Here is a 25582-nt window from a genome sequence, read left to right as displayed (position 1 = left end):
TAGACATGATGGACACATCTCAAAATCTCAAAATCATTATGTTCATATCATTGTCATATTTAGTTACAAAAAACAAAACAATATGTCCTGGATTTTTTATTTTACACAACTTTGGGAAATGTTTTTTTTTTTTAATTTCAGGAAAACATACTCTGTGTCTCTCATACATACTCTGTCAAGGTTGGTTTGTAAAAATAGTGCTCTAAATGAGAAAAAAATACCATTGTATCGCTACTTTTTCTATAATTCTAAAAATCGATTAGGAAGACGATCTTTTATGTGATGACTTTAAAGTGTCTAATATCTAATAATTTTAAAGTGTCAGACTAAAATTCGGCTTCTTATCATTCTCAGAGAAATCAAAAAGAGTAGCGTCAGTAATACTTTGATGCTCTGGTGGAATGATCTATAACTCTAAGAGCGAACCAACATATTATGTTGACTCCCGAGCGACCTAGACTATTTTTTTTTTGCTATAAATTATTTGAAGCTCAGAAAAAGCAGAAGACGCGAAGCATCAACCAAATACCCATATAAAAGCTTGGTTGGTCAATTACCTTGTTTATCAGATTTACAACTACCAGTTTTTTTTGGTTATTGCGTAGTACAGCGGTCGGCAACAAGCGGCCCGCGGGCCGCATGCGGTCCGCCAACCTCTCACTTGCGGCCCGCGAGCCTCCCTGGCTATTTTGTATGTAACATTGACAAACGACAATGTCTGATAAAGTCATAGATATTAACAAAGTGCGGCCCACGTCAACTTCGGTAACCACTATTTGGCCCTTGGCTGCTAAAAGGTTGCCGACCGCTGGCGTAGTATATTTATAAAGGTATATACTTAAATATATATATATAAAATTAATATTTCTCACCTGCTTTCATGCTGGCCACGCCGCTTGAGCTGGCCGCACCTAATCCGTTAGTAGCGTGAAATTATAAATATATACATCATAATATATATGTTGATAGCAAGCCATGGTATGTCATAAAGCTTAGGATTGGGTCGTGACGGGATTTTTGTATGTATTGTTTGACAGAATTTTTATTCGGTTATATAATTCTAGAACCGCTGATACGAGTATAAATCAGCCAATCAATAATTGCAATAAATAGATATTGAAATAAAGCATTGCAATAATAGCTACAATTTTTGAAACTAATTTCCAATAGGAGAAGGTCAATCAATATATATGATGTGAGTTAGTTTGTATTGCCGAAAGTAGGATTCAATATTAGATAGTACGCTTTATTTTATATAAAAGAAATATTCTGTCAAGCAATTCATTCCATAGTTATATTATGTACAATTGTGAAATAAATGGGCCAATATGAGTAACATATAGAAATTATTCAGTCATTTTCCTGGTTTTGATAGCTTCTTAACCTTTTCGCCGCTAAATCAATGAAGTTTCATCAACGCCATGTCATAAATTGCACGTAAACAAACGTGACCAAAACCACGACTTTATATGAAGTCGTGGCGTGTGGAGCACGGAATGTACTAACTTTATATAAAGTCAATGGCGGCGAAAAGATTAATATACGTATTACCTCAAGGACCCAAAGGCGATTGGTGCAATTGTGGAGTGCTTTATTTTATTTTTTGTGAACATTATAAAATTTTGCAAAATAATAACCAATATTACTTACAATAATAATATAACAGCATAGTCTTGGTGATAAATGCTTGATGTTTAAAAACGTATTCAATTATGGATGAGAATAAAACAAGTATTTCATCTAAATCATCTTTTATTACAACTTTATATACATACAATTTCTTTCTAATAATCTACATCCACGCAAACGTAATTATGTCGACTGTCAAAATTATTCACATAATATCTTAAATACAGCAATAAAAAAAAGGAATAATTTGACGATTCACATTTCATTTGGACTTAACCATAGGAGTAGAACCATTAAAAACAGATTTTAGTAAACTTTAACATATTGTTACGAAAATTATCTTCTTTTTCTATTTCTAGATTATAAAACAATTTCATTTTTTAATACTTACTTCGACAGGCACTTTCATTAAGTTTAGTTTGTGACATTATCAATACTTTTCATTCGAAAAAATAAGGAATGTCTTCAATGCATATTGAGCCATATTTTATTCAATTTATGACCAAGTTAATAATACCTTTTTGAAAGGGATTTACCTCGTAATAGTTCAATTTTACTTATTCTCATGTGTTCGCGAGATTATTCCGATTCGAATCGTTTTATTAGTAACAATAGCGAAACAAAACAATATTATATCGTCGTAATTCATCATCAATTTAGTTAAAAATTAAATATACCTACTAAATATTGTCAAACACGTGACAATATTAAAGAAGGATATCAGCATTTGGAACGGGGCAGTATAGTAAAGAAGCAACTGTCTAAACCTACTTAGAACTTCTGAAAAGAACCCATTTTTATGAATTTTCAGTCTAATTTGGTGTTACAGAATTTTTGTATTTTATGAGGAATATGTTTCAATAAAGACATATATTTTATTAAGACTAATTTCTTAGCTATATTCTCCTTTCGATATGATGTTAATATCGGCGTTATTTACCATGTTTATTAAAACCATTGTCAAAAAACGAATATACTTTGAGTAAAGATATACATTGATACGATTAATACAGGATTGTGGAGATAATAAGGTAAATTAATCGAGTGTATAAAATTAACTTTACAATAATTGGTGCCGTGACCAGGATTTTATCTTTATTTGCTTTTCATTAAATTTTGAAATCTGTTACAAGTTCATAAAATAGCATTTAAATCACTCGATTGACAGCGTTTGGGTTTAGATTTGAGCGAATACCTATTGAATTTTCACACAGTAACGGCAACTCTATAATATTTTTATAGAATATCAGGATTAATAGATTGTGCTCCATAAATACATTATTAATGCAAAGCTAATATATATGCTTTATGTTTGCGCTTTGAAGAAATATAGTTTGTATAAATAAAGCTTTTATGGTAACTTTTACTGATTTCAGTGATTTCACTTTTCCTTACTATTTTAAGTCTTGAAAATATGGTTGATTTAATTTCACTGAAAACATTAACCGTACAGAGTAATAGCATTAATCAAAACCCTACATAACATTGCCCAAAAAATCTTTTTCCTCATACAAATCACATTCACCAATCCTTACTTCTGTCTAGAATACCTCAAACCGAATCTTGACAGTTGTTCGAAATTGTGTAAGTCACATACATTCGTCAATTTGTCTGTCAAGTGGTAAAATGCACATGACAACAGTAAATATACATAATTATACCGACACAGTGAGATTATAAGTCTCAATCAGCTGGTGGTACTACTATAATAGTGCTACCGCTATCATTAGTGCTATATATCTCGGCTTTTTCGATACTCTTAATATAAACTACATCTCTAATCATCTTCTCAGTTTCCTCGGACTCGTTTCCGTTCAGTTTGACAACCGACACGTGAGTTTGTTGTTCTGCGTCTTTCTTGATAGATACGGGAGATTCTTGTCTTATATAAACAGTTTGAGTCGACCGTACTTTCCTGAATCTCATGTCTTTGGGTAACGTTGAAGCTTCTCGCGGTTCTAAACTCCTGGTAGGTGTTACGCTTCTAGTTCTATAACTAGAGTTTAGACTCTTAGGTAATGTGTTAGGATTACTGGTTTCTGTAGTTATATCAGCGCTGTCAGCTTTAACTAGACCGATGTCGGTGAAGAATTTCTTGAATTTCTCTATGAAAGATGGTGATTTGGATCGATTGTAGCTATTCGATAGTCTCTCGACTACCGTTTCATCTTCTAAATTTTCCGGTATGTTGGACATGGATTTATGTTTTTCTAGAACGAACCGTCTTTTACTTAAATCTTCGTCGTCATCTATGAAAGGTATGTCTTGTAGATTATTTTCGTTTCTAGTATCCACCGCTGCGTCTTTGAGAATCTTGACAGGACTGCCTGGTACTTGAGTTTCTATATATATTTGAGGTACGCTAGTGCTAGTATTGTCTGTCTGTATTCCGCTGTCGGCTAGGCTTCCGTTTATATGAGAACTGCCCGCACCTGTGCTGAGTACTTTTGTTAATTGTGCGGATAGACTGTCCATCCTATCTTGGACTGTAGCTCTATACACGTTGTCTAAGTATGACGGACCAGGATCTCTTGGATTTAAGTTTGACGTGTCGAAATCTATTCTACGCTGGAAGAAGCGATCTCTGTCTAAGTTTTTGAGTCTGTCAGATAATACTGAAGGGTACTCAGTGGGAGTTTGAGGGTGTCTCTGATTCCAGGTAGATATTGTGGTGTCCGTGAAATCGCTGAGGCTAGATCTTAGGGAAGACCTAGGCGATAGGCGGTTCTTGATCAAGTCAGGATTGTAGTCTTTGATTGGTTTGTTGTACTTTCGTCCTGTGTAACAGTAGGCGATATTTAGTGTAGTTTTTTGGTACATTTCAGTTTATTCTTCCGCACTCCATGCTGCTTTGCCACAACACACGCGAACGTCCATTTTAAATTTAAACTACTCCAAATAAAAAAGGGGGTGGGGAAGGGAGGGGAGAAAATAAACTGAAATGTATAATAATATATGGGTACCATTCGCATTCACTGTTAGGAGGGGTTCAAACTACAGTTAAAAAATAAAAAGTAACTACATTAAGGGTTAGTAGGTGATGTGGATGGGGTTTGAAATGAATCGACTTAAAATAATATATCTATTAAAACACATGTATATGACTATATAAAAAAGAAAACGTTAAACGTATTAATATTACAAATAAAGAAACAATTATATTGCACTTGTCCTCGCAATTTAGAAAATATGTAATCCGCGTAAAAAATATAGTAAAAATCCCGTTTTAAAAATATACCAAGACAAAAACGCTTCACATAATTATTGCCAACAAGACCATAATCCCATTGCCATATACGCATTACTAAAATAGCATAGCGAGACATTATAGTTCATCTACACAATAGTCGATTCATTTAAAACTGTATGATAAAATTGATGAAGAATCATAATCAAAATACCGAAAACGTCTGCTTCAGTCGCTAATAGTTATTTTTTAGTATCGAATAGTGATGACCAAAGTGGCCAAATATTGTGTTACCAATAGAAATAAGGTTGTGTACCGTTATATTTGGCCACATTTTGTGCCACTATCTATTTAATGCTGAGTGTGCCTTTAGCAGTTGTTATTCTCACCAAATTTTCTTTTAAACTGTTTAATTGTACTGAAATAATAGCTGTACGCACCCTGTTAATATAAAAACATCAAGTTTTTATAGTAAAATTTCTCTTTTTAAAGAGACAATGTGAGAAAACGCTTTCAGTACTCCAAATCCAAGTATCATGTACAATCATGTGTATCAAGTACATGTAGACCCTGTATATTAAAAAAAGTTGTACCTGGCGTGTCGATCTCCTCCTGCGGCCTGACTGGCTTGCTGATGCTTTTCCTCTTCGACGGAGAGTGTTTCAGCGCTACACATACAAATTATCATTATTATATAAACTTTACTTCATTTATTGTATGAACGCTGTGAGCCGAGAACTAAATGTTTTAACCACTTGACTCTACGGTGTGCGACAGTTAAAAAGTGCAGTAACTAAGAATTTAAATATTTTATTTAGAGATTTTAAATATTATCATAAGAGGAATTATGGTCAAAAAGTGACCAAAACCATTTTTTTTTTCTAGTATTATCAACTGGTTATGGCGCTAGGCCGGGAAAACGCTAGGTTGAAGAAGAAGATTATCAACTGGTTAAGCAGAAATCGTACACAATTTATAAAATTACGTAAACCTTGAAGAAAAGTAAATACCGACTATATCTTGGCTTACAGTGTTCATACAAATAAATGAAGTTCATTCTTACATATTACTGAGATGTTTTAATGATTGCTATTTCACAAAATTTTTTTTTACAACATTGAATAATTTTAATCACAAAAATAAAAAAAATATAACCAAATAGACACATTTAATGGCAAAATGTATGTATTTTTATAATTACTCATAGAACAGCAATCTAATAAAAACATCTCAATAATGCAATTAAAAACAATCTAAACATTAGCTAGAATGTGTGATTAAACAAAACTTCTAAAATGCTCATTAAAAGAAGCATCGCTCAAAAAATAGTGAAGTTAAGGCGTTGCGTAAATTAAAAAAAATTAGGCAGAAAGCCTAAAATACCTTAGTCTAAATAAAATTTAAAAAAAAGTTTCGAAAAACCATGCTCAACCGAAATATTTCAAAACGTTTGAAAGACAGGAGAATGAAAGAGCTGGGTAATAGACGAAAGAAACTTCAATAAAAAAGGGTAATTATTTTAACGTAGCCATTTTAAAAATAGGTATAAAGATAAACCAAGAAAAGTCTGCAGAGATTTTGACAGCAAACGCAGTGCCAGTGTTATTAATACGTCATAATTTCATAGAAGTTGACAAATACGAACGTTTCCGAGAAAATACGATGGAAAACAATTATGCACATACATCTGTATCTCACATTTGGATTGCTTCAATACAAGTTAACTAACAGAACTTGTGACAGTTATCACAGTTATATTGTCGTTAGTTTTCGATATAACCAGTATTTTTCATATTACCCTTTTTCATCAAAGTTAAAAAAAAAAAACAATCACAAAATGGCGTCTGGCGCAGCAAAAACACTCAATCTTTAGGGGAATGACAAGTGACATAATACCAAACAGGGGGGGGTAGCTAACTACGACCATGGTTGGATGTCTAGCGATTGGGAATCAGACCGAGAAAGGATTTAAACACATTGATATTGTTTGATAAAGTATGGTTAGTAAACACGAGTAGATTAGTTCATTGACCCTCGGGTTTCTTCCGTTGGCGATATAGTGATATTTATCACACAAATGTGCTAATAAATGGCTAAAAATGTTGTCTATTGCGGGCACGCGTCATTTTATATGAGATTCAAAAATTCAAAATACATATAATCGTAGATAGATAACGATAGATAGAAACTGATCGTACATATATATATATATGTCTTTTTATGATAGTAAATCTAAGTCATATTAAATAAAACAATCTTACAAGTAGCTCTTGGTGTTTTTGTTTTATACTAGGTATTAAGCGCATTAACAAGAGAATGATAAAGTGAATAGTCAACATACGAAATGTCTCATGTTGGGCGACCGCACTCTAGTAAGATTTTTATTAGGACAATCATTTAGTCCATAATCAACTCACTGAGGTAAATATGATTATTTTATTCGTTTTATTATATTTAGTAACAGCTTAATTCACTAACACATATTTGATATTTTATTTTATCTCGCCAAATCAGACAATAAATTGACAATAAAATTATTTCTCGTCAGTATTTTTATAATAGGTACTGCATCCTTTTTCTCATTATTTTAAACCTCTAACATCATTGTGTTTAAAAATGTAACACGACAATTCAAACTAACAACGAGAAAGGGGAGACTCGACCAAAACGGGACATGCTGGAAGACCTAACGACCAGACTTACTCAAACCTCCATGGACGCGCACATTCCGAAGACGGACAATTGTGTGGAAAAAAAGGGGAAAACACATATTATTTTTCGAAATTTCCACATAAAATTACAAAAGGGGAGACGGGGACGTGCATGACTAGATAAAGTCATGCGGAAATGCGTTTTTGGAAAATAAAAAAAGCCAATTTGTACAAAACAAAAGTGTTTACTAAGACATGCCTCGAATGCGAAACTGAAAAAAACGTATACGGTAAAATTTGTTAACTCAAAAACACCAGCGGAATACCTACTGAAACTTTTGGTTTGGGTGTTGGTGGGACGGTACTAAATCTAATTTAAACCTATTATTTGAACAGAACCACTATAGACCGACCGCTTAAATGAGTCCTCGCCTGCGCGGTACGGGGGCGACGGGGCTGGACGACGTGCGGGGGCGGGGGCAGCGCGGGCGCCGTGCGCCTGCCGCCCGCGCCCTCCCCGCCCCCGCACGTCGTCCCGCCCCGTCGCCCCCGTACCGCGCAGGCGAGGACTCATTTAAGCGGTTGGTCTATCTATAGTGTAAATTTCATTCGATGGCGTGACAAGCGTTCGCGTTTGCGTTATGTCTATTCTTGTATGGGATTTTGAACAGCGCGCCAAACCGAACACTTTGGAAACTCAAAATCCCATACAAAATGATACTTAACGCCGCGTAAGTCACGTCACGCTATAGAATGAAATTTACACTAGAGGTACAGTCACCTGCAATAATATGTTACACAACGAAGGCCGCAAAAATATCTGACACGATCTTATTTGTAGAGCCATAAGAGCGGGTCACATATTTTTGCGGCCTTCGAAGAGTCACATATTATTGCAGGTGACTGTACAACTACCTAGCTTAAAACGTACAGGTACAAAATATTCATTCCATTTAAGAATCTATTATATTTTTACTTCAAAAGTAGCATTGCCGTTTTTACATGATTTTAAAATCAGCTAGAGTTAGGCTAAGACAAGTCTGCAACGATTTTGATAGCACACGCAGTGCAAGTGTTATTTATACGTCATAATTTCATAGAAGTTTGAAGTTTAAAATAACACTTGCACTGCGTGTGCTATCAAAATCGTTGCAGACTCTTGGTCTAAACCGAGAATGTAATAGGACTTTTACTACACGGATGCAATAAACATGCCTCCAGTTTTCTATAAATCTGGAGCTAAATTTCAGTTTACATGCGAATGCTATCTATTTTTCAGAAACCGTAGCTCTAAATATTGTTTCGTTAATATCCCCAAGTAATTTTTACTGTTAAAATACAAAAAAAAACTTTGTACTACAACAAATTGAAACATAACACGAAAACAGTAACACCTCCACCATGTCAGCAATGTGGTAGTTCTCAGAGGTTTAAATAGCAAAATAGCATACACTACTTATACATTCTTAATAAATCTCGAATAAAATCGTTACCTAGGGCAGAAAACCTCATAATTTGCAATGCTTCTAGAGTTAGACCAAGAAAAGTCCGCAGCGATTATGATAGCCCACGCAGTGCAAGTGTTATTTTAAACGTCACACTTCCATGAAATTATGACGAACAAATAACACTTGCACTGCGTGGGCTCTCAAAATCGCTGCAGACTTTTCTTGGTCTAACCCTAAGCAGATTCGTGTTATTACGCATATTATGAAAATGTTTGTTCAAACAATTACAAATTACTGTTTTATCAAGACATTTTACGCAGTCGAATTCTGTTTTTGTCATCATATCTATCTGAGCCCATAAATGGGGGTTCTCAGAAAAAATGCACCGTTTACAATTTTTTGAAAAAACTAACTACGTTTAGGTTATTTTGAATCGGATTCACGAGAATGTTTTATTAAACTAGTTTTTTTAAACTAGCTTTTTAAAAGAATGTTTTCAACCACCAACACCCGCCCCGGACGGACAGGCACACAGACAAACACCCTACAGTACCTATGTAGCTCGTGACCAGAGTCCTGAACTTGCGGTGGTTCCCTTTGATCTCGGGCAGGTCCACTATGAGATTGTAAAGAATGGACGCTGAGCACGTGGAACTTCGTACATTGACCTGCCTGTTCCTATCTCTATCGCACGCGCAGACCCGCTCGCACACAGCCGTATTCGAACAATGAGATACGTCAAATACTAGATATTGAAACGATATGGATCGGATATGTCAGTGTCAAATTTGACGTTTCTTCAAACAAAAACGTCACTTCTGACACTTGTTTGACACTGACATATCCAATCCATATCGTTTCAATGTCTAGTATTTGATGTATCTCATTGTTCGAATACGGCTGACAATGTCATTGACCGTCGGCATCAAGAGCGAGACAGCAATATAATTAGGGTCTCCCCACATGTACCGCGATGGCTACCTATAGCCGACAGAAAAAAGCTTTCGGCATCGGCCGAGCTAATCCGAGCCGAGCGACGTCTTTCGGATATTACGCGAAACTCTGCGCAGAGGGCGCCACTACCACAATCCATCACAATCTGGGGGTCTACCGCAAAACAAGAAAATCGAAACTTCGTTGTCTAACCTCTCTCTTGCATATTCGAGCGATAAAGAGCCAGATAACTAAATTTCGATTTTCGCGTTTACCGGCAGGCCCTTGTTAACAAACCGCCTTAATGCATCAATATCATATTTTATTATCTGTGAAAACTTATCAAAAAAACTGCTTAAGGCACAGTATGTACATATAAGTTACTTTATGGTTTACGATAGGCGCTAGTGCTGCACTCTGACGGCAGAACATTGCAGTAATACCCCCTATCGCGAGGACATAGGTACACTACACAGCTTTTTTCTATCGGGTTTTGCCGATTCCGTGTCGGTGCATTGGGGGCACCTTTATGCGCGTGTGATGGAGATAGAAAAAGGTGAGTCAATGTACAACATTCCTTGTGCTAACCGTTCTTCCTTTATCGTTAGCATTTGTTACAGGGTTAAAGGACTGTGTGAGACTAACAGCCAAGGCGGTAATTATTTTCCATACTTTTTTCGCGGAAACGTACGAACGTATCTTGCTATTTCGGTCAGTCTCGGTACAAAAAGTACTGAGGTTGACTGAAGTAGCATGACAAATACGAACGTTTCCGAGACAATACGATGGAAAACAATTATGCACTACATCCGTACTTGTATTTTTAGCGTATCCATCCGTACTTGTATTTTAGCAAGTCTTAGACACAGTCCTATTCATCTGACAACACTTTTCACATACATATATTAAAATCAGTTAACATTTCTGTCAGAACGAGGCACACTGAGAATATCTGACACTGCCAGTTATATATAGTATTATGCCGGCTGTACACACTCGTCGAGACACCCCGAGACAGGCGGAGAACGAGTACATACTGCTCCCTTCTCGTCTCGCTTTTACTCGTCTCGTCTCGCGCCTCTCCGATTGGATTGGAGCGATGCCGAGACTCTCGGCGAGAGGCTCTCGACGAGTGTGTACAGCACGCATTAGGATATATCCAAATGTTTTATTGTGAGAAAAGCTACATCAACTATAATAAAAAGTGTTATCATAGTTAACTTCAGTAATTTTGAGACTTGGACAATTTATTACATATTTATATTACTTATATACCAGGCCAAAACTATTTATAAGTCATTATTTTTCTGTCTCAAAATTACATATATACACATAAGTTACTCACTTTACCTTGATATGGATTAAACACATATGATTAGCTTCACATTCATAGTAATGTAATACTTATAACTACAACAGTAAGGATTATATATTATACTTGGGATATTTTAGCTAAATTAGCTTGTGTGAAATTTACCAAATTCCTTTCATTGAATTTCAGTATGTGTGTAAAAAATTACATGATAGAAAACCTTTGAAAACTTACAAAAGTTGTCAAAGGCCACAATATATACAGGCATTTTATTTTTTATTTTAACAGGATAAGAATTCGAGCTGGATTAAAAGCATTTTCACTTACTACTTTTTTTTTCGAAAATTTATCGACTTTTGGGTTATTTCTACTCAGAATCATGAGGACTTTCCATTTAAAACGAAAAAAAATGTGTCCCAATAAAATTACAGTTTTGTAACGCATTTTCACATACATTTTGTACGGACCGTTACAAAATTGACACCTAAAATTTGTATAAAAAACTGGGGACACTTTTTTTCTTTGTCTCATTCAATAGTACTCGTGATTCAGAGTAACCCAAAAGTTGATGGTTATTAGAAAAATAGTAAATGGTATCATTTTTTCTGAAACCCCCCTTAAATATGGATCTGATCTGTCAGTGTCAAGTGACATTTCTTAATTCCTCAACCAAAAACGTCACTTTTCACACTGACAGATCAGATCCATATCTGATCCGTATCTGATCCATAACTAATCCATATCTCATTCTTAACCTATTATTAAAATCAGATACCGCCTGTTAGTCTATGACCAACTAAGACGGCATCAGATGCGCACGATCTAAAATGAACCTTAACACTACCCAATAAGGTTTACAATGGCGAGTTCTATGAATAAAGAGTATTGTCCTTGCCTATGGCTCGTTTCTTTGTCACCTTTTTTGTGCAATTATGTAGTGACTTATTAATACAGATGTGGTGTATGATCCTTTACCATCGTATTTTCACGGAAATGTATACGTGTCTTGCTATTCCAGTCAGTCTCAGTACAAAAAGTACTGAGGTTGACTGAAGTAGCATTACAAATACGAACGTTTCCGAGAAAATACGATGGAAAAGGATTATGCACTACATCTGTACCTTACTACCTCTCACCAAAGACATATGTAACTTCGTATAAGACGGATAAAGTCTAAGGAAAAAACGTGCCTCGGAATTCAAGCAAAAGTCATTCTCGAATAGATGGCGCACACACCTTTAGCCTATCCTCGGCTAGATGGCGTGACGACACCGTTTCATATTTAACAATTTTAACACATAGATATCAGTGAATGAACATGGATCAAAATGATATAAAAATAATGAAATCATTTATCCATATATATACATTTTTTGATAACTTTATACGTTTTCATTTTGAGTTTTAGTCGTGTGTCGATAGATGGCAGTAAATTTACAGTGACTACAAAATTTACAATGACAGGACCCCTCTATACTATCTATTCTTTTTGCTCTCACTAAAATTAAAACCATGTCTGTTAGTGTTAGATAAAGATATAGGTACAATGTTAATGTAATTTTAATTAATTTTGGTAAATTTCACCCAAGACGGAATCAACATCGCTTTGAGCCCTAAATGATTCCTAGTGAAAGAAGAAAGAAAGGAAATATCGATAGAATTAGGTATATCCTCTTACCACCTAACATATCCCACTTATGTATAAAAATGGGAACTTATGGACGAAGACACACTTAAACATTACAATACAATACAAACTTGTTCACGGGTAACTGTTACCCTGAACAAGATGCATGTAACTGCGTCGAAATATCGGGAGCTCGAAAACAATACAAAAGGCAATCATGGTCCATATCCCGGTCGATATAAGTCTATAGTTCGTTTTTTTTAGCATTAGAAAAAAGGTAAACAATCTTGATGTGTCTTTTAATTGAAAAACACGTTTTAAAAATAAGTCACGGCAAATATGAAACAACAATGAATCTAATACCATCATTTATATTCTGCTGCTTTCATAAGTAATAGTTACTGATTTTTAAAAAGCGTTTTTCAATTAAAAGACATGTCAAGATCGCTTACAGTGTGTAGCTTTCAAATAGAGCTCGACGGCTAATCCTATTGTCTATTGTTAAGTAAAACCGCACGTGCTACTTACCTGCAAAAAAGGGTCTTAATTATTATATTTGGCACCTGAGCGCGGGCTAGTCCAACGCTCAAAAAACCAGCCAGCCGTCGAGCTCTATTTGAAAGCTACACACTATACCTTATTTCTAATGCTAAAATGAACTATAGTGAAAATAACCGTGTATCATTCAAAACACTTAAACATTTGAATTTATTAATTTAAGCGTGGCTTCACTAGCCTTTCCTCGAATGTGTTAACTAAGATAAATGATAAAACTTGTGTCTGAAAGTAACACTTACACGAAGGTATTTTCTTGAAGACAGTCTTGGCCATAAAGTCGAGGAACCTTTGAGCGTAGAAATTGGGTCTGTGGACTGACACTGTGTCCTGAAAAACAAATGAAAAATGAAAAAATGTTTATTGTGTTAAACAGTACAATTTGAATACAATGACTTGAGTCCTCCTTGTAAGTATATGTATACCTGTATCAGGAGAACCCGCTCTTTATTAATGTATGTATATAATTTTAATTCAGCTTAGGTATGCTATATTTTTATTAATTATTAAATATATTTATTGTTGTTTAATATCAATTGAAATGTAAATATCTCGAATCAAAAATGCGTTAGTGAAAATACTACCTTTTTATTTTTAGGGTTCCGTACCCACAGGGTAAAAACGGGACCCTATTACTTAGACACTGTCCGTCTGTCTGTCTGTCACCAGGCTGTATCTCATGAACCGTGATAGCTAGACAGTTCAAATTTTCACAGATGATGTATTTCTGTTGCCGTTATAGCAACAAATAATAAAAACAGAATAAACTAGATATTTAAGTCGGGCTCCCATACAACACCCGTAATTTTTTTGCGTAATGGCACGAAGCGGTTCGTGCGCGAGTCCGACTCGCACTTGGCCGGTTTTTAAATCATTATATTAAGCGTGCCTTGTTGACTTTAGTATTATTCACAGAATTTTATGATTATAGGAGCATCGCAATATTCGCAATCACTAACTTACATACGAAATATAATTAAATAGGTGTTTTGCAGTTATCCCTCGTTATAAAACAAAACTAAAAACCAAGGTGACCGCCATTTTAAACTTTTTACTTACTGAACCGATTGCTTTGGAAACAAATTTTTGTCTAATATTAAATTTTTGATACATTGGCCATTTTATTTAAAGTTGTCCCCTACACTTTTTTTTATTTGTGAAATTTTATGTTATTTCTACTCAGAATCACGAGCTCTTTTTATCCTAAAAGGAAAAAAAAAGTGTCCCAAGGTTTTTATTCCCATCCCGTTACCATTTTTCATAGACTTTGTATGGCGGCCACGGAATGGAAAGATCGAAATTTGTATGGACATTTTGGGACACTTTTTTTCTCCTATTAGGATAAAAAGAGCTCATGAGTAGAAATAACATAAAAAATCCCAAATTTGAAAAAAAAGTGTAAGAGACAATTTAAACAAAATGGCCCACATAGTTTCATCGATAACTACCTACAACTTGCTTGCTCTATAAACTATAAACTTGCTTGCTTTATAACAATAGTTCCTATGGCTAACTTCATCATCAGACCATTGATGGAGTCATAATGAATACATGTCCGTCTCGGTCACTCACCCCGTCGTGTATCATGCTTTTCCACGTGTGTTCCAGTTTCTTTCGAAGCCGGTACGACTGTAGAATATCTATGATGCCTAGGAAGAGTAGTAGTCGCTCGCCGCGCGCGTTCCGCGCTGGAATGCCGCCCGGTCTGAAAAAAAAATATTAGAGTCAGTCCAACGGCCTTAACATGAATTTAAAATAGACTAATCTCTTTCTAATTAGTACACTTAGCAAAAGACGGGTATTATCGCGTGTACAGTCAGCAGCAGAAGTTATTAAGCGGGCCAGGTGTTCAAAATGATCTTGACGCTACTTTATTGTTAAAAGAATAAGAGCGTGTCAAGGTAACTTTGGACCCCGCTTCCCCGCCCTTCGCCCGCTTAGCCACTTCTGCTGTTCACTGTACGTGCTATGGCTTCATATATTTGTCAAGCGGCAGTATTTGCCTCTCACATTTTGCTTAATGAGAGTGTGAGACGCAATGCAATGCAAACAGGCGTGTACGTCGTCAGCCATTGCGCGATTCATGTTAAGAAATCTTTGACTCAAAAGACGTTGACAAAGATTTCTAAGAAAATACATTCAGCCATATTGCCTACTCTATTGAATTCAAATTCAATTGTCAATCTTTCTTGGTGGACCTTAAAGATTTTAGAATACTCACGGCACATCATCCTCTTCATCAATAGGTTCGCTCTCTGCCTGAATGCTCTCCATCGCCGTGGAGTGCGCCACGAGCCGCTGTCTGTTTATCGACCTGCGTACAAAATAGTTACGTAAGTTGTGGATAGGTGGCGCTGTGCGAGTTCGATACGTGTGGAAAACAGTTCCATCAAGGATAGATGGCGCTATGCGGGTTTTAAGTCGCGCTATCGTATTGTATTGTAAAATTTACAATATAAATCATTTTTAATGTTAGTTTATTGTTGTTGTAGAGTTGGTTAAGTGTTTCAAAAACTTCACATAACCAGGCGTGGCTCACTCTGCGATTTCGTCGGGTAGCTACGAGTACATGCTGCCCACACTAATTTTGGTGTCTAGCAGTAGTAGTTGCCGCGCATCGCTACGGAACGGGCGCCTGCTCGCGCCTGCACCACCTTGCGGTCATATCTGTCGTAATAGACGCGTTTTGTTAGAGAGTGAACCTTCTGTACCTAGTACTATTATTTATTTAACTCAATAATATAAGGATGTTATACAGATATCACTCATATTTATATTTAACCTTAACTACGCATGCCCGTTGCAACTAAGATTTTATCTTTTTCTTTCATTTTAGTCTAGCGTTAGTGAATGAAGGTAGTTATATCAAAAATCTAGAACATATTCACTATCAACCACATGACAAACTATCTACATTATAGTAACAATACTTCTTTTAAATCTAGAAAACGAAGTAAGATACGGAACTCTAATAGAAATAGATATAGAATAGGTAGTTAGGTACCTACCTAACTACAAAAAATTCAATTTAGTATTTACAACTTAGAAAATATATCTTTTCCTTTAAATTGTTGTATAAATTTTACTAAATATGATAACCAGTTGTTATTATTTAAAGGGACGAGCTAATAAATTTGTTAATTATAAAAATATTTTCGTATGCATTGAAGCAAGAAGGGACATGCATCTACATTTTTTGTTACGGGGTAAAATTATACATGCAAATTTGTATGTTTTTTTAGAAATTGAAAAGTCACAGTCCATAGAAAATACTCGCATTGTAAAATATTGCGTCATTTAATCATTTAACGACATGTGTAGATAAAGTAAATGTAATAATTAGGCCTTAAATGAAATGAAAAAAAATAAAACTTAAAACATTAGTGTGATCCTTTTATGGAACTCGCCTTTCTCGTTTCATAAAACCACACTCGTGTTTTAAGGTGTCTCATTATGTATTAGTTGCATAATCTACTAATTGTGATTGTTTTTATGGACTATAACACTGTTATAACTTCAATATTTCCTATGTACAGTTGCATGTCAGGATCGGACGAACACATTGTCAAGGCCATGTTAGTACGCTTTAGTACTGTCGACATTGATAGATTACATGTGTATTGTGTGTGTGTTTGTATGTATATGTAGATAGGTATGAGCTGTGTGCTGTAACATAATGAATGAAATAAGATGACGCACGAAATTCATTAAACGAAACAGAAAAAAACATATTATATGAAAAAAAAAACATACAGCATAGATTCATATTAACGTTTGTTTGTCCTATATAATAAAGATAACGTTACTTCCTCCTCAGTGAAAAAACATTGCTGATGGTGAATTTAAAAACTGTCTTTTATCTTAAACGCATGGTCTGTTTTCGTTTAGCAATAAAGTGTGTAAGATGACATATTATATTAGAGTACGGCTTATACAAAGTATTTTTAATAACAAAACTTCCGTGAGACACTTACATATTAAATATATTAAACCGGGTCTGTACATAATTAGGCGTTAAAACACTCGTGAGATCCTTTTATGGAACTCGCTTTCCTCGTTTCATAAAACCACACTCGTGTAAGGTATCTCATTATGTATTAGTTGCATAATCTACTATTTTGTGTGGCATAAAGTCTTTTTCTTTTCCTCAGTAAGAAATTAAGCATACTACGTGGGCGAACTATAGGTATCCTGAATTTGTGATATGTTTTAGGTAGTTTTGAGTGCATATTTGTGGCGTTATCTATAAAAAGAGACCTTATTATCGATGGCGCTTACGCCATTATTAACGATGCTCCGATATAAATACAATGTCGCGCAACGCTGTGTGTCGTAAGCGCCATCGACAATAAGGTCCCTTTTCATAGAGAATGCCCCATTTTTATTTTATTTAGGTTATCTATCGATGTCGACAAAAGTTAGTTGCTATAACATATGCGTGTTATGACATTCATTATTTATACAAATAATCCGTACTGTGTCCTTTTCACTTGCGCTTTGAAGTCCTCGGTGTCGCATCTGAAATGATTATATAAAGAATAATGCCGCCACCCTACAGAATCGTATATAATTACATAATACGATAGAGTTCACGTGGTTTCTTTAGATATATGTAATACAATACATAAGTAGATATAATGTGCAAGTAAAATACGTTATAAAAATATCAAATTAATAATAATAAAAAAACGAGGCAAATTCTAAACTGCGCATACAGGCGCAAATGAATGGAAATACACTAAACACAGGTATTTTACATGTTAATGTGTATTTTATAAAATTGCCTATTGATAAAGCTTCAGATTTTCATTTAGTTATTGATTGTAAATAGAATAAATACGTATTACTCTGTATCTTTAGGTATTTCAATAAAAGTAAACAAAATCTACCCTCAAATGACGCCTAAAGCCAGTTGAGGGTAGATGAAAACATTACATGATCAAATAATGTAGGTTAAAGTCAGGTCGTTCAGTGACTGATCCAGGCGGTTTTGTATTTGGTTGGTTAACCAATAAATGTTATAACTACCCGAAAATGTACAAATTGTTTGTTTACTTTTATTTAAATACCTAAAGATACAGACTATAATCGTGTCCTGAGTTTAACAGCTAAACTCAATGGTGCTGTTTTAATAACAAAACTTCCGTGATACACAGACATATTTAATATATTAAGAACGGGTCACTCACGTATTTTAAGTCGAAAACCGCTCGACATGTTTCACTCCGTGCCGAGTGAAACATAAAATACGTGAGTGACCCGTTCTTAATATATTTAATATGTCAATGGTGCCATGTTTCATAGTACGTAGTTGGATGCTCAAACATCAACTTTTTACAAAGTTACCGTAACATGTATGGAGCCAAACAGCGCCATCTACATCAGCTGTTACATTCGAAGCACGAAATTTCCAACGCTTCTACAATCAATAACTCTTTGGCCATTACTAATCACAATAATTAAAGACCTCGCCTCACTCGGCCGCCAAGCTTACCTCGTCCGATTCAGTCCGGTCTTCTTATTGCCGTCTTCCTCTCCGTCGCTCTGTCCGGATTCCGTCCGGGTTCTAGCTTCGGTTTTCTCGCGTTGCGCCTCGTCCAGGTTGTGGATGCCGACTAGGAGGGAATAGTCCATGATCTGTAAATAATGATGGTGTTATTCATAAACGTCTGTCCCCAAAGAATGTTTCCATAGTAAGTCGTGACCTAAACATGAGCGTGGTAAATTTTCCACAATAAAAATAAACAATGCTCATATGCTAGTGTTACAAATGCGTGACTTTGTTAAACGTCTGTCAAATTTAAAATGTTTTGCTTTTTTTCAGTCATTTTGACACTTTGTTAGAAAGAGATTAAATTTAACAGAGGTTTGGTAAGTTTACTAACGTAAAGTAAACGGGATATAAAGGGCGCAGCACACGTGAATTTTAAAGACGCAATACACACAAACACGACAAAAGTACCAAATTGTTTTGTTCAGAAGTGAGGGTAGTAGCTTCGATGGGAAATGCAACGGTTTATCTCTACATGTTTTGTAAAAAAAATGTGGATTATAACAAAGGAGAGCACTTAAAACATCTGAAGATAAAATATTTGAGGGACAGTTTAAACTTGTCTGTGATTTGTTTGTATATCGAGTTAGACCAAGAAAAGTCTGCAGCGATTTTGATAGCTCACGCAGTGCAAGTATTATTTACACGTCATAATATCATAGAATGTGACGTTTAAAATGACACTTGCACTGCGTGGGCTATCAAAATCGCTGCAGACTTTTCTCGGTCTGACTTTATTTGCATACGGATATAAATATAAAGCACCTTAAAACTCTCCAGCACTCTGCAATCCCTCTGCATAGTCTTTATAAGCGCATTGTAACTGTTGTAAGTCTCCGCCTCGAGGAAAATGCCCTCGGTGTGGTGTTCCATAAAGTCCAGATCCTTGTATGTAGCATAAGCCCTTCTATCGTATTATTTACTAATAATATTCACCTAAAAACTCTCCAGCACTCTGCAATCTCTCTGCATAGTCTTTATAAGTGCGTTGTATGTCTCCGCCTCGAGGAAAATGCCCTCAGTGTGGTGTTCCATGAAGTCCAGATCCTTGTATGTAGCATAAGCCCTTCTATCGTATTATTTACTAATAATATTCACCTTAAAACTCTCCAGCACTCTGCAATCCCTCTGCATAGTCTTTATAAGCGCGTTGTAAGTCTCCGCCTCGAGGAAAATGCCCTCGGTGTGGTGTTACATAAAGTCCAGATCCTTGTATGTAGCATAAGCCCTTCTATCGTATTATTTACTAATAATATTCACCTTAAAACTCTCCAGCACTCTGCAATCCCTCTGCATAGTCTTTATAAGCGCATTGTAAGTCTCCGCCTCGAGGAAAATGCCCTCGGTGTGGTGTTCCATAAAGTCCAGATCCTTGTATGTAGCATAAGCCCTTCAATCGTATTATTTACTAATAATATTCACCTTAAAACTCTCCAGCACTCTGCAATCCCTCTGCATAGTCTTTATAAGCGCGTTGTAAGTCTCCGCCTCGAGGAAAATGCCCTCGGTGTGGTGTTCCATAAAGTCCAGATCCTTGTATGTAGCGCGGGAGCCTTTCTGTCGTTCCGATTTACTGGCCTGTGGGACAAGGTTAAGATTAGTTGTAGGGATAGATAGAATTTAAAACCGTAGGTCGTTGGTTCAAACACTGATACTTAGCAGAACGAGCTCTTAAGTTATATTTTAAATAAAAACCGGCCAAGTGCGAGTCGGACTCGCACACGAAGCGTTCCGTACCATTATCTATAAAAACGGTCACCCATCCAAGTACTGACCCCGCCCGAAGTTGCTTAACTTCGGTCAAAAATCACGTTTGTTGTATGGGAGCCCCACTTAAATCTTTATTTTATACTGTTTTTAGTATTTGTTGTTATAGCGGCAACAGAAATACATCATCTGTGGAAATTTCAACTGTCTAGCTATCACGGTTCGTGAGATACAGCCTGGTGACAGACGGACTGACGGACAGCGGAGTCTTAATAATAGGGTCCCGTATTACCCTTTGGGTACGGAACCCTAAAAATTGCAAGTTTATCAATAAGTTTTTTGGAACTTATGAACAAAATATGTATCATGTGATATTTACCAGTAGCTTTTCGGTGAAGAAAGATATTGTAAGGAAATCGGAGTAATCACACTAAGACTTAGTTTTCCCTCTCTGGGTTGGCAGGGCAGATGGGAGTACCTTTCATAAAAAAAACTAGTGCCAGCATAAATTATTTGCCTTACGGCTCGGCCACGACATTGCGCGGCGGCGGCAACCATAGGTTGGAGCAAGACACAGTTCCCATTCCCACCTATGGTTGTCGCCGCCGCCGCCGGTAGCGCAACGTCGTGGGCAGGCCGTAAGGTTGCCAAAGCGGACTCACCTTCCTTTTATACGTGGAGCCTTTAAGATCGTATTTCTGGTGCAGTTTGACAGAGGAAGGCAGTATGTTGTTCATGGCGACCAGCCGCACGTTTTTACTGTTGCACTGGTAGCAGTAGAGACCGAAGAACTTTGGTAGTAACGTGCGGGGGTTCTGTGGACAGAAATGAGGTGGTTATATTGTTATTATGGAACTTTTCTTAAATGGGATATGTACGTTGTAGACCGAAGTTATTTTTCATCAACCCTCCCCTCCCCTCTCTGCGGCACCCCCCACACCCTCGTAAAGGGTCCAAAACCTAGTTTTTCTCAATTTTTAAGAAAACCGTTCAAGATACAGAGAAAGGGTGTAGGAACGAAGTGATCCTTATTCAATTGCTATCACTTATAGTTTTTGCGCAATACGTGACACGGAAGATGCTAATTTTTAGCATTTTCAGTGTTTTTTTTTTTCTTCTAATGACTTTTCTCAAAAAACACGATATCACCGACGTTTTTTTTTATTTAAGCATTTTAAGTACACCACATTGTACTACAAATCCATTTGTATTATATGACTGTTTGTGTTCTAAATAAATTAAATTATAAAATTTTTTTTTTTGCTTATTTGTGTGTCCCACTGCTGGGCAAATGCCTCCCCTCCTTTTCCAATCCTCCCTGTGCTGAGCGAGATCACGCCAATCCCTCTAGAATGCATCCAAGTCGTCCCGCCATCTCTTTCTCGGTCTGCCTCTGCCACGACTACTCTGGGGATGCCAGCTAGTGGATATTTTGGCCCATCTGTCATCATTCATCCGGTAGAAATGTCTAGCCCAGTCGCACTTTAGCCTGGCGGTCTTCTTCAGAAGCTTCTGCAAGAACTCGCCCTCCTTGTGCTGTACTTGTCTTGATGATAAATTCGTCGTTCGTCAGATAGGTGGTTAGTTTGGTTAGATAGATGGATGGATAGTTTGACGTACCTGATCGAGGTTCAAGTAGTATCCCGGCAGCAGCTTCTGTAAGAACTCGCCCTCTTTGTGCTGTACTGTCTTGATGATGAATTCGCCGTCCGTCAGATAGGTGGTTGCTTTGGTCAGATAGATGGATGGATAGTTTGACGTACCTGATCGAGGTTCAAGTAGTATTCCGGCAGCAGCTTCTATAAGAACTCGCCCTCTTTGTGCTGTACTGTCTTGACCATGAATTCGTCGTTCGTCTGATAGGTGGTTGGTTTGGTCAGATAAATGGATAGTTTGACGTACCTGATCGAGGTTCAAGTAGTATCCCGGCAGCAGCTTCTGCAAGAACTCGCCCTCCTTGTGCTACACTGTCTTGACGATGAATTCGTCGTTCGTCAGATACATGGATGGATAGTTTGACGTACCTGATCGAGGTTCAAGTAGTATCCCGGCAGCTTCTGTAAGAACTCGCCCTCTTTATGCTGCACAGTCTTGATCATAATCGTCGTTCGTCAGATAGGTGGTTAGTTTGGTCAGATAGATGGATAGATAGTTTGACGTACCTGGCCGAGGTTCAACTAACTAGTATCTCGGCAGCAGCTTGTAAGAACTCGCCCTCTTTGTGCTGTACTGTCTTGGTGATGAATTCGTCGTTCGTCAGATAGATGGAAGGTTTGGTCAGATAGATGGATAGTTTGACGTACCTGATCGTGGTTCAAGTAGTATCCCGGCAGCAGCTTCTGTAAGTACTCGCCCTCTTTGTGCTGTACTGTCTTGATGATGAATTCGTCGTTCGTCAGATAGATGGAAGGTTTGGTCAGATAGATGGATAGTTTGCCGTACCTGATCGAGGTTCAAGTAGTATCCCGGCAGCAGCTTCTGTAAGAACTTGCCCTCTTTGTGCTGTACTGTCTTGATGATGAATTCGTCATTCGTCAGATAGATGGAAGGTTTGGTCAGATAGATGGATAGTTTGACGTACCTGATCGAGGTTCAAGTAGTATCCCGGCAGCAGCTTCTGTAAGAACTCGCCCTCTTTGTGCTGTACTGTCTTGATGATGAATTCGTCGTCGTTCGTCAGATAGAAGATGGAGCCGGACGCGCCCGGGTTACTGAGCTCGAGTAGGGGGGCGCTGCACATAGACATCTGGAAAAAGTGGAAAGATGTTATAATATGGTACATAGAACTCATAGAAGCGCTGGTGGCCTAGCGGTAAGAGCGTGCGACTTGCAATCCGGAGGTCGCGGGTTCGAACCCTGGCTCGAACCAATGAGTTTTATTCGGAACTTACGTACGAAATATCACTTGATATTTAAATTACCAGTCGCTTTTCGGTAAAGGAAAACATCGTGAGGAAACCGGACTAATCCCAATAAGGCCTAATTTATCCAATGGGTTGAAAGGTCAGATGGCAGTCGCTTTCGTAAATACTAGTGCCTACGCCAATTCTCGGGATTAGTTGTCAAACGGACCCCAGGCTCCCATGAGCCGTGGCAAAATGCCGGGACTACGCGAGTAAGATGATGATAGAACTCATTGACTGTTTGGATAGAGGCAGGGTAGTAATTTTCCGAAAATTCACGACTACAAAGTAAACAGTGATGTCAATCCATAAAAAAAAACCAAAAAGTTTCTCTCCGGCGGGGAATCGAACCCCGGTCTCCCGCGTGACAGGCGGGGATACTTACCACTATACTACCGAAGACTTGTGAAGACTGGTGAAATTAGCTATCAGTTACTGCCAAAAGTTCAAAGGCATATTGAACAGTACTAGTACCAATAACGATACCAATTCTGGATGAGATTAGCTCAGGACTGGGACAAGTTGCGTACTAGAAAAGAGGCCTATGCTCAGCAGTGGGCGATAAAGGGCTGATATGATGATGATGATGATGACTAGTACCGATACAAGGCTGATTTATATATACCTACATATTATTATTTTGCAATTGGTGAGTATTGGTTGAAATGAAATATACGTCGATTTTTTTGCCATTACAAAAAGGGCTATTAAACAATCATGACGTCTTTTTACTGGAAAACGCTAAAAAAAATAGTAACAACTACTTATGAAACCAAATAAATGTAAATGATCATATATGCTAAGTATATAATTGTTACATATTTGCTGGGACTTTTTTTTTTAAGTGTTTCACAATAAAGACACAAGACACGTCAAGATTGTTTAATTTTTTTCTAATGCTAAAAAAACGAAGTATAATTCATTTCAAAGCATCAATTGTGTCTTCAGTAAATTATAATAAATTCAGCAGACAATAAGCTATTGAGATTCAAAAAAATGGCTCACAATCACTATTTAATTTAATCTAATTAAATAATAACATCATCAAACTCATTTATCTCCATACAATCAGTATCAAGTCCTCAAACCGGTTCAATTAATTCAAACAAATGACGTTCAGTCTGCGAAGTGCGATGACGTTCGCGTGACGTCATATAACTGTCGATGATTATAATTGAATGCGCTGGGAAAATTATGACGTCATTGAGGTCATTATGGCCAAATATTGGGTGCTTGAGTATATAAATAGCACTTAACTGTGGTATGGCAAAGCTTTTTTTGCATTGACGTAATCTCTATTAAGCCCCCCATTCACACTCCTACCGTGTAGGCCGCCTCGTAGTCCGCCTCGTTGGGTACGATTGTGTATGGGGGTTGCGGACTACGAGCCGTCCTACCGTTTAGCCGTTTGTAGGACGGCTCGTAGTCCGCAACCCCCATACACAATCCTACCCAACGAGGCGAACTAAGAGGCGGCATACACGGTAGGAGTGTGAATGGGGGGCTTTAGGGCTACTTGCACCATTCACCAACCCGGGGTTAACCGATTAAACCTGGAGTTAGTGGGATGGTGCAAGTGGCGCTTAATGGCTTAACCCCTTATGCTAGGACACGGATCCGTGCCTGTGAATTTAAAACTATTGTTTTAAATGTCCAGGTCACTTTTTCAATGATAAATTTGATAGGCCGCATACGAGGGGTTAACTGAGAATTCTATGGTACGCCATATTCATCATCAATATTTAAGAGTCTTGTCGGTGGAGTAATCGCCACTTCTCTTTGCCGGGCCAGCCTTTTAACTCCCTCGTACGACACGAGAGGAAGTTTATCTTTTATTTGGCTGAGATATGTGAGCCTGAGCCTTCCTCTGCATCTTTTCCCCTCAATCTTGCCCTCCAAGATGTTTAAAAAGAATCTGTCATGCCTTATCAGGATGGCCAACCATCTTGCCCCTTCTGCTAGCTACGCCATATTGACTGTGCAAAATGAGCTTGGCTTTCGTGGGATCAAATTAAATTGCGAAGGTTATCATTCAGAAGTTGGATAAGACAGTCTGCTCACCAGAAAATCATTAGAAGT

General features: G+C 37.1%; 1 protein-coding gene and 1 non-coding gene across 2 annotated transcripts in view; both read right to left on the bottom strand.

The window, feature by feature from the left end:
- The window catches only part of LOC134802645 (uncharacterized), an 89175-nt gene that overhangs the window by 13020 nt on the left and 50573 nt on the right, over nt 1–25582 (bottom strand). The window contains exons 5-18 of the mRNA XM_063775280.1: nt 23182–23346; nt 21263–21415; nt 20303–20471; nt 20154–20172; nt 19659–19797; nt 18837–18979; nt 17819–17860; nt 15564–15656; nt 14915–15047; nt 13585–13672; nt 9469–9531; nt 5410–5484; nt 3315–4406; nt 873–911 (exon numbers count right to left, since the gene is read on the bottom strand). Coding sequence (XP_063631350.1) covers nt 873–911; nt 3315–4406; nt 5410–5484; nt 9469–9531; nt 13585–13672; nt 14915–15047; nt 15564–15656; nt 17819–17860; nt 18837–18979; nt 19659–19797; nt 20154–20172; nt 20303–20471; nt 21263–21415; nt 23182–23346 — 2413 coding nt within the window. The remainder of the gene's footprint in view (nt 1–872; nt 912–3314; nt 4407–5409; nt 5485–9468; nt 9532–13584; nt 13673–14914; nt 15048–15563; nt 15657–17818; nt 17861–18836; nt 18980–19658; nt 19798–20153; nt 20173–20302; nt 20472–21262; nt 21416–23181; nt 23347–25582) is intronic.
- On the bottom strand, nt 23834–23905 carry Trnad-guc (transfer RNA aspartic acid (anticodon GUC)). The gene has a single exon. It is a non-coding gene; the product is annotated as a tRNA-Asp (tRNA).

The sequence above is a fragment of the Cydia splendana genome, chromosome 25 (genome assembly GCF_910591565.1).
Source record: "Cydia splendana chromosome 25, ilCydSple1.2, whole genome shotgun sequence".
NCBI lineage: Eukaryota > Metazoa > Arthropoda > Insecta > Lepidoptera > Tortricidae > Cydia > Cydia splendana.
The sequence above is the reverse complement of the archived record's forward strand: the minus strand, read 5'-3'. Positions and strand labels throughout refer to the sequence as shown.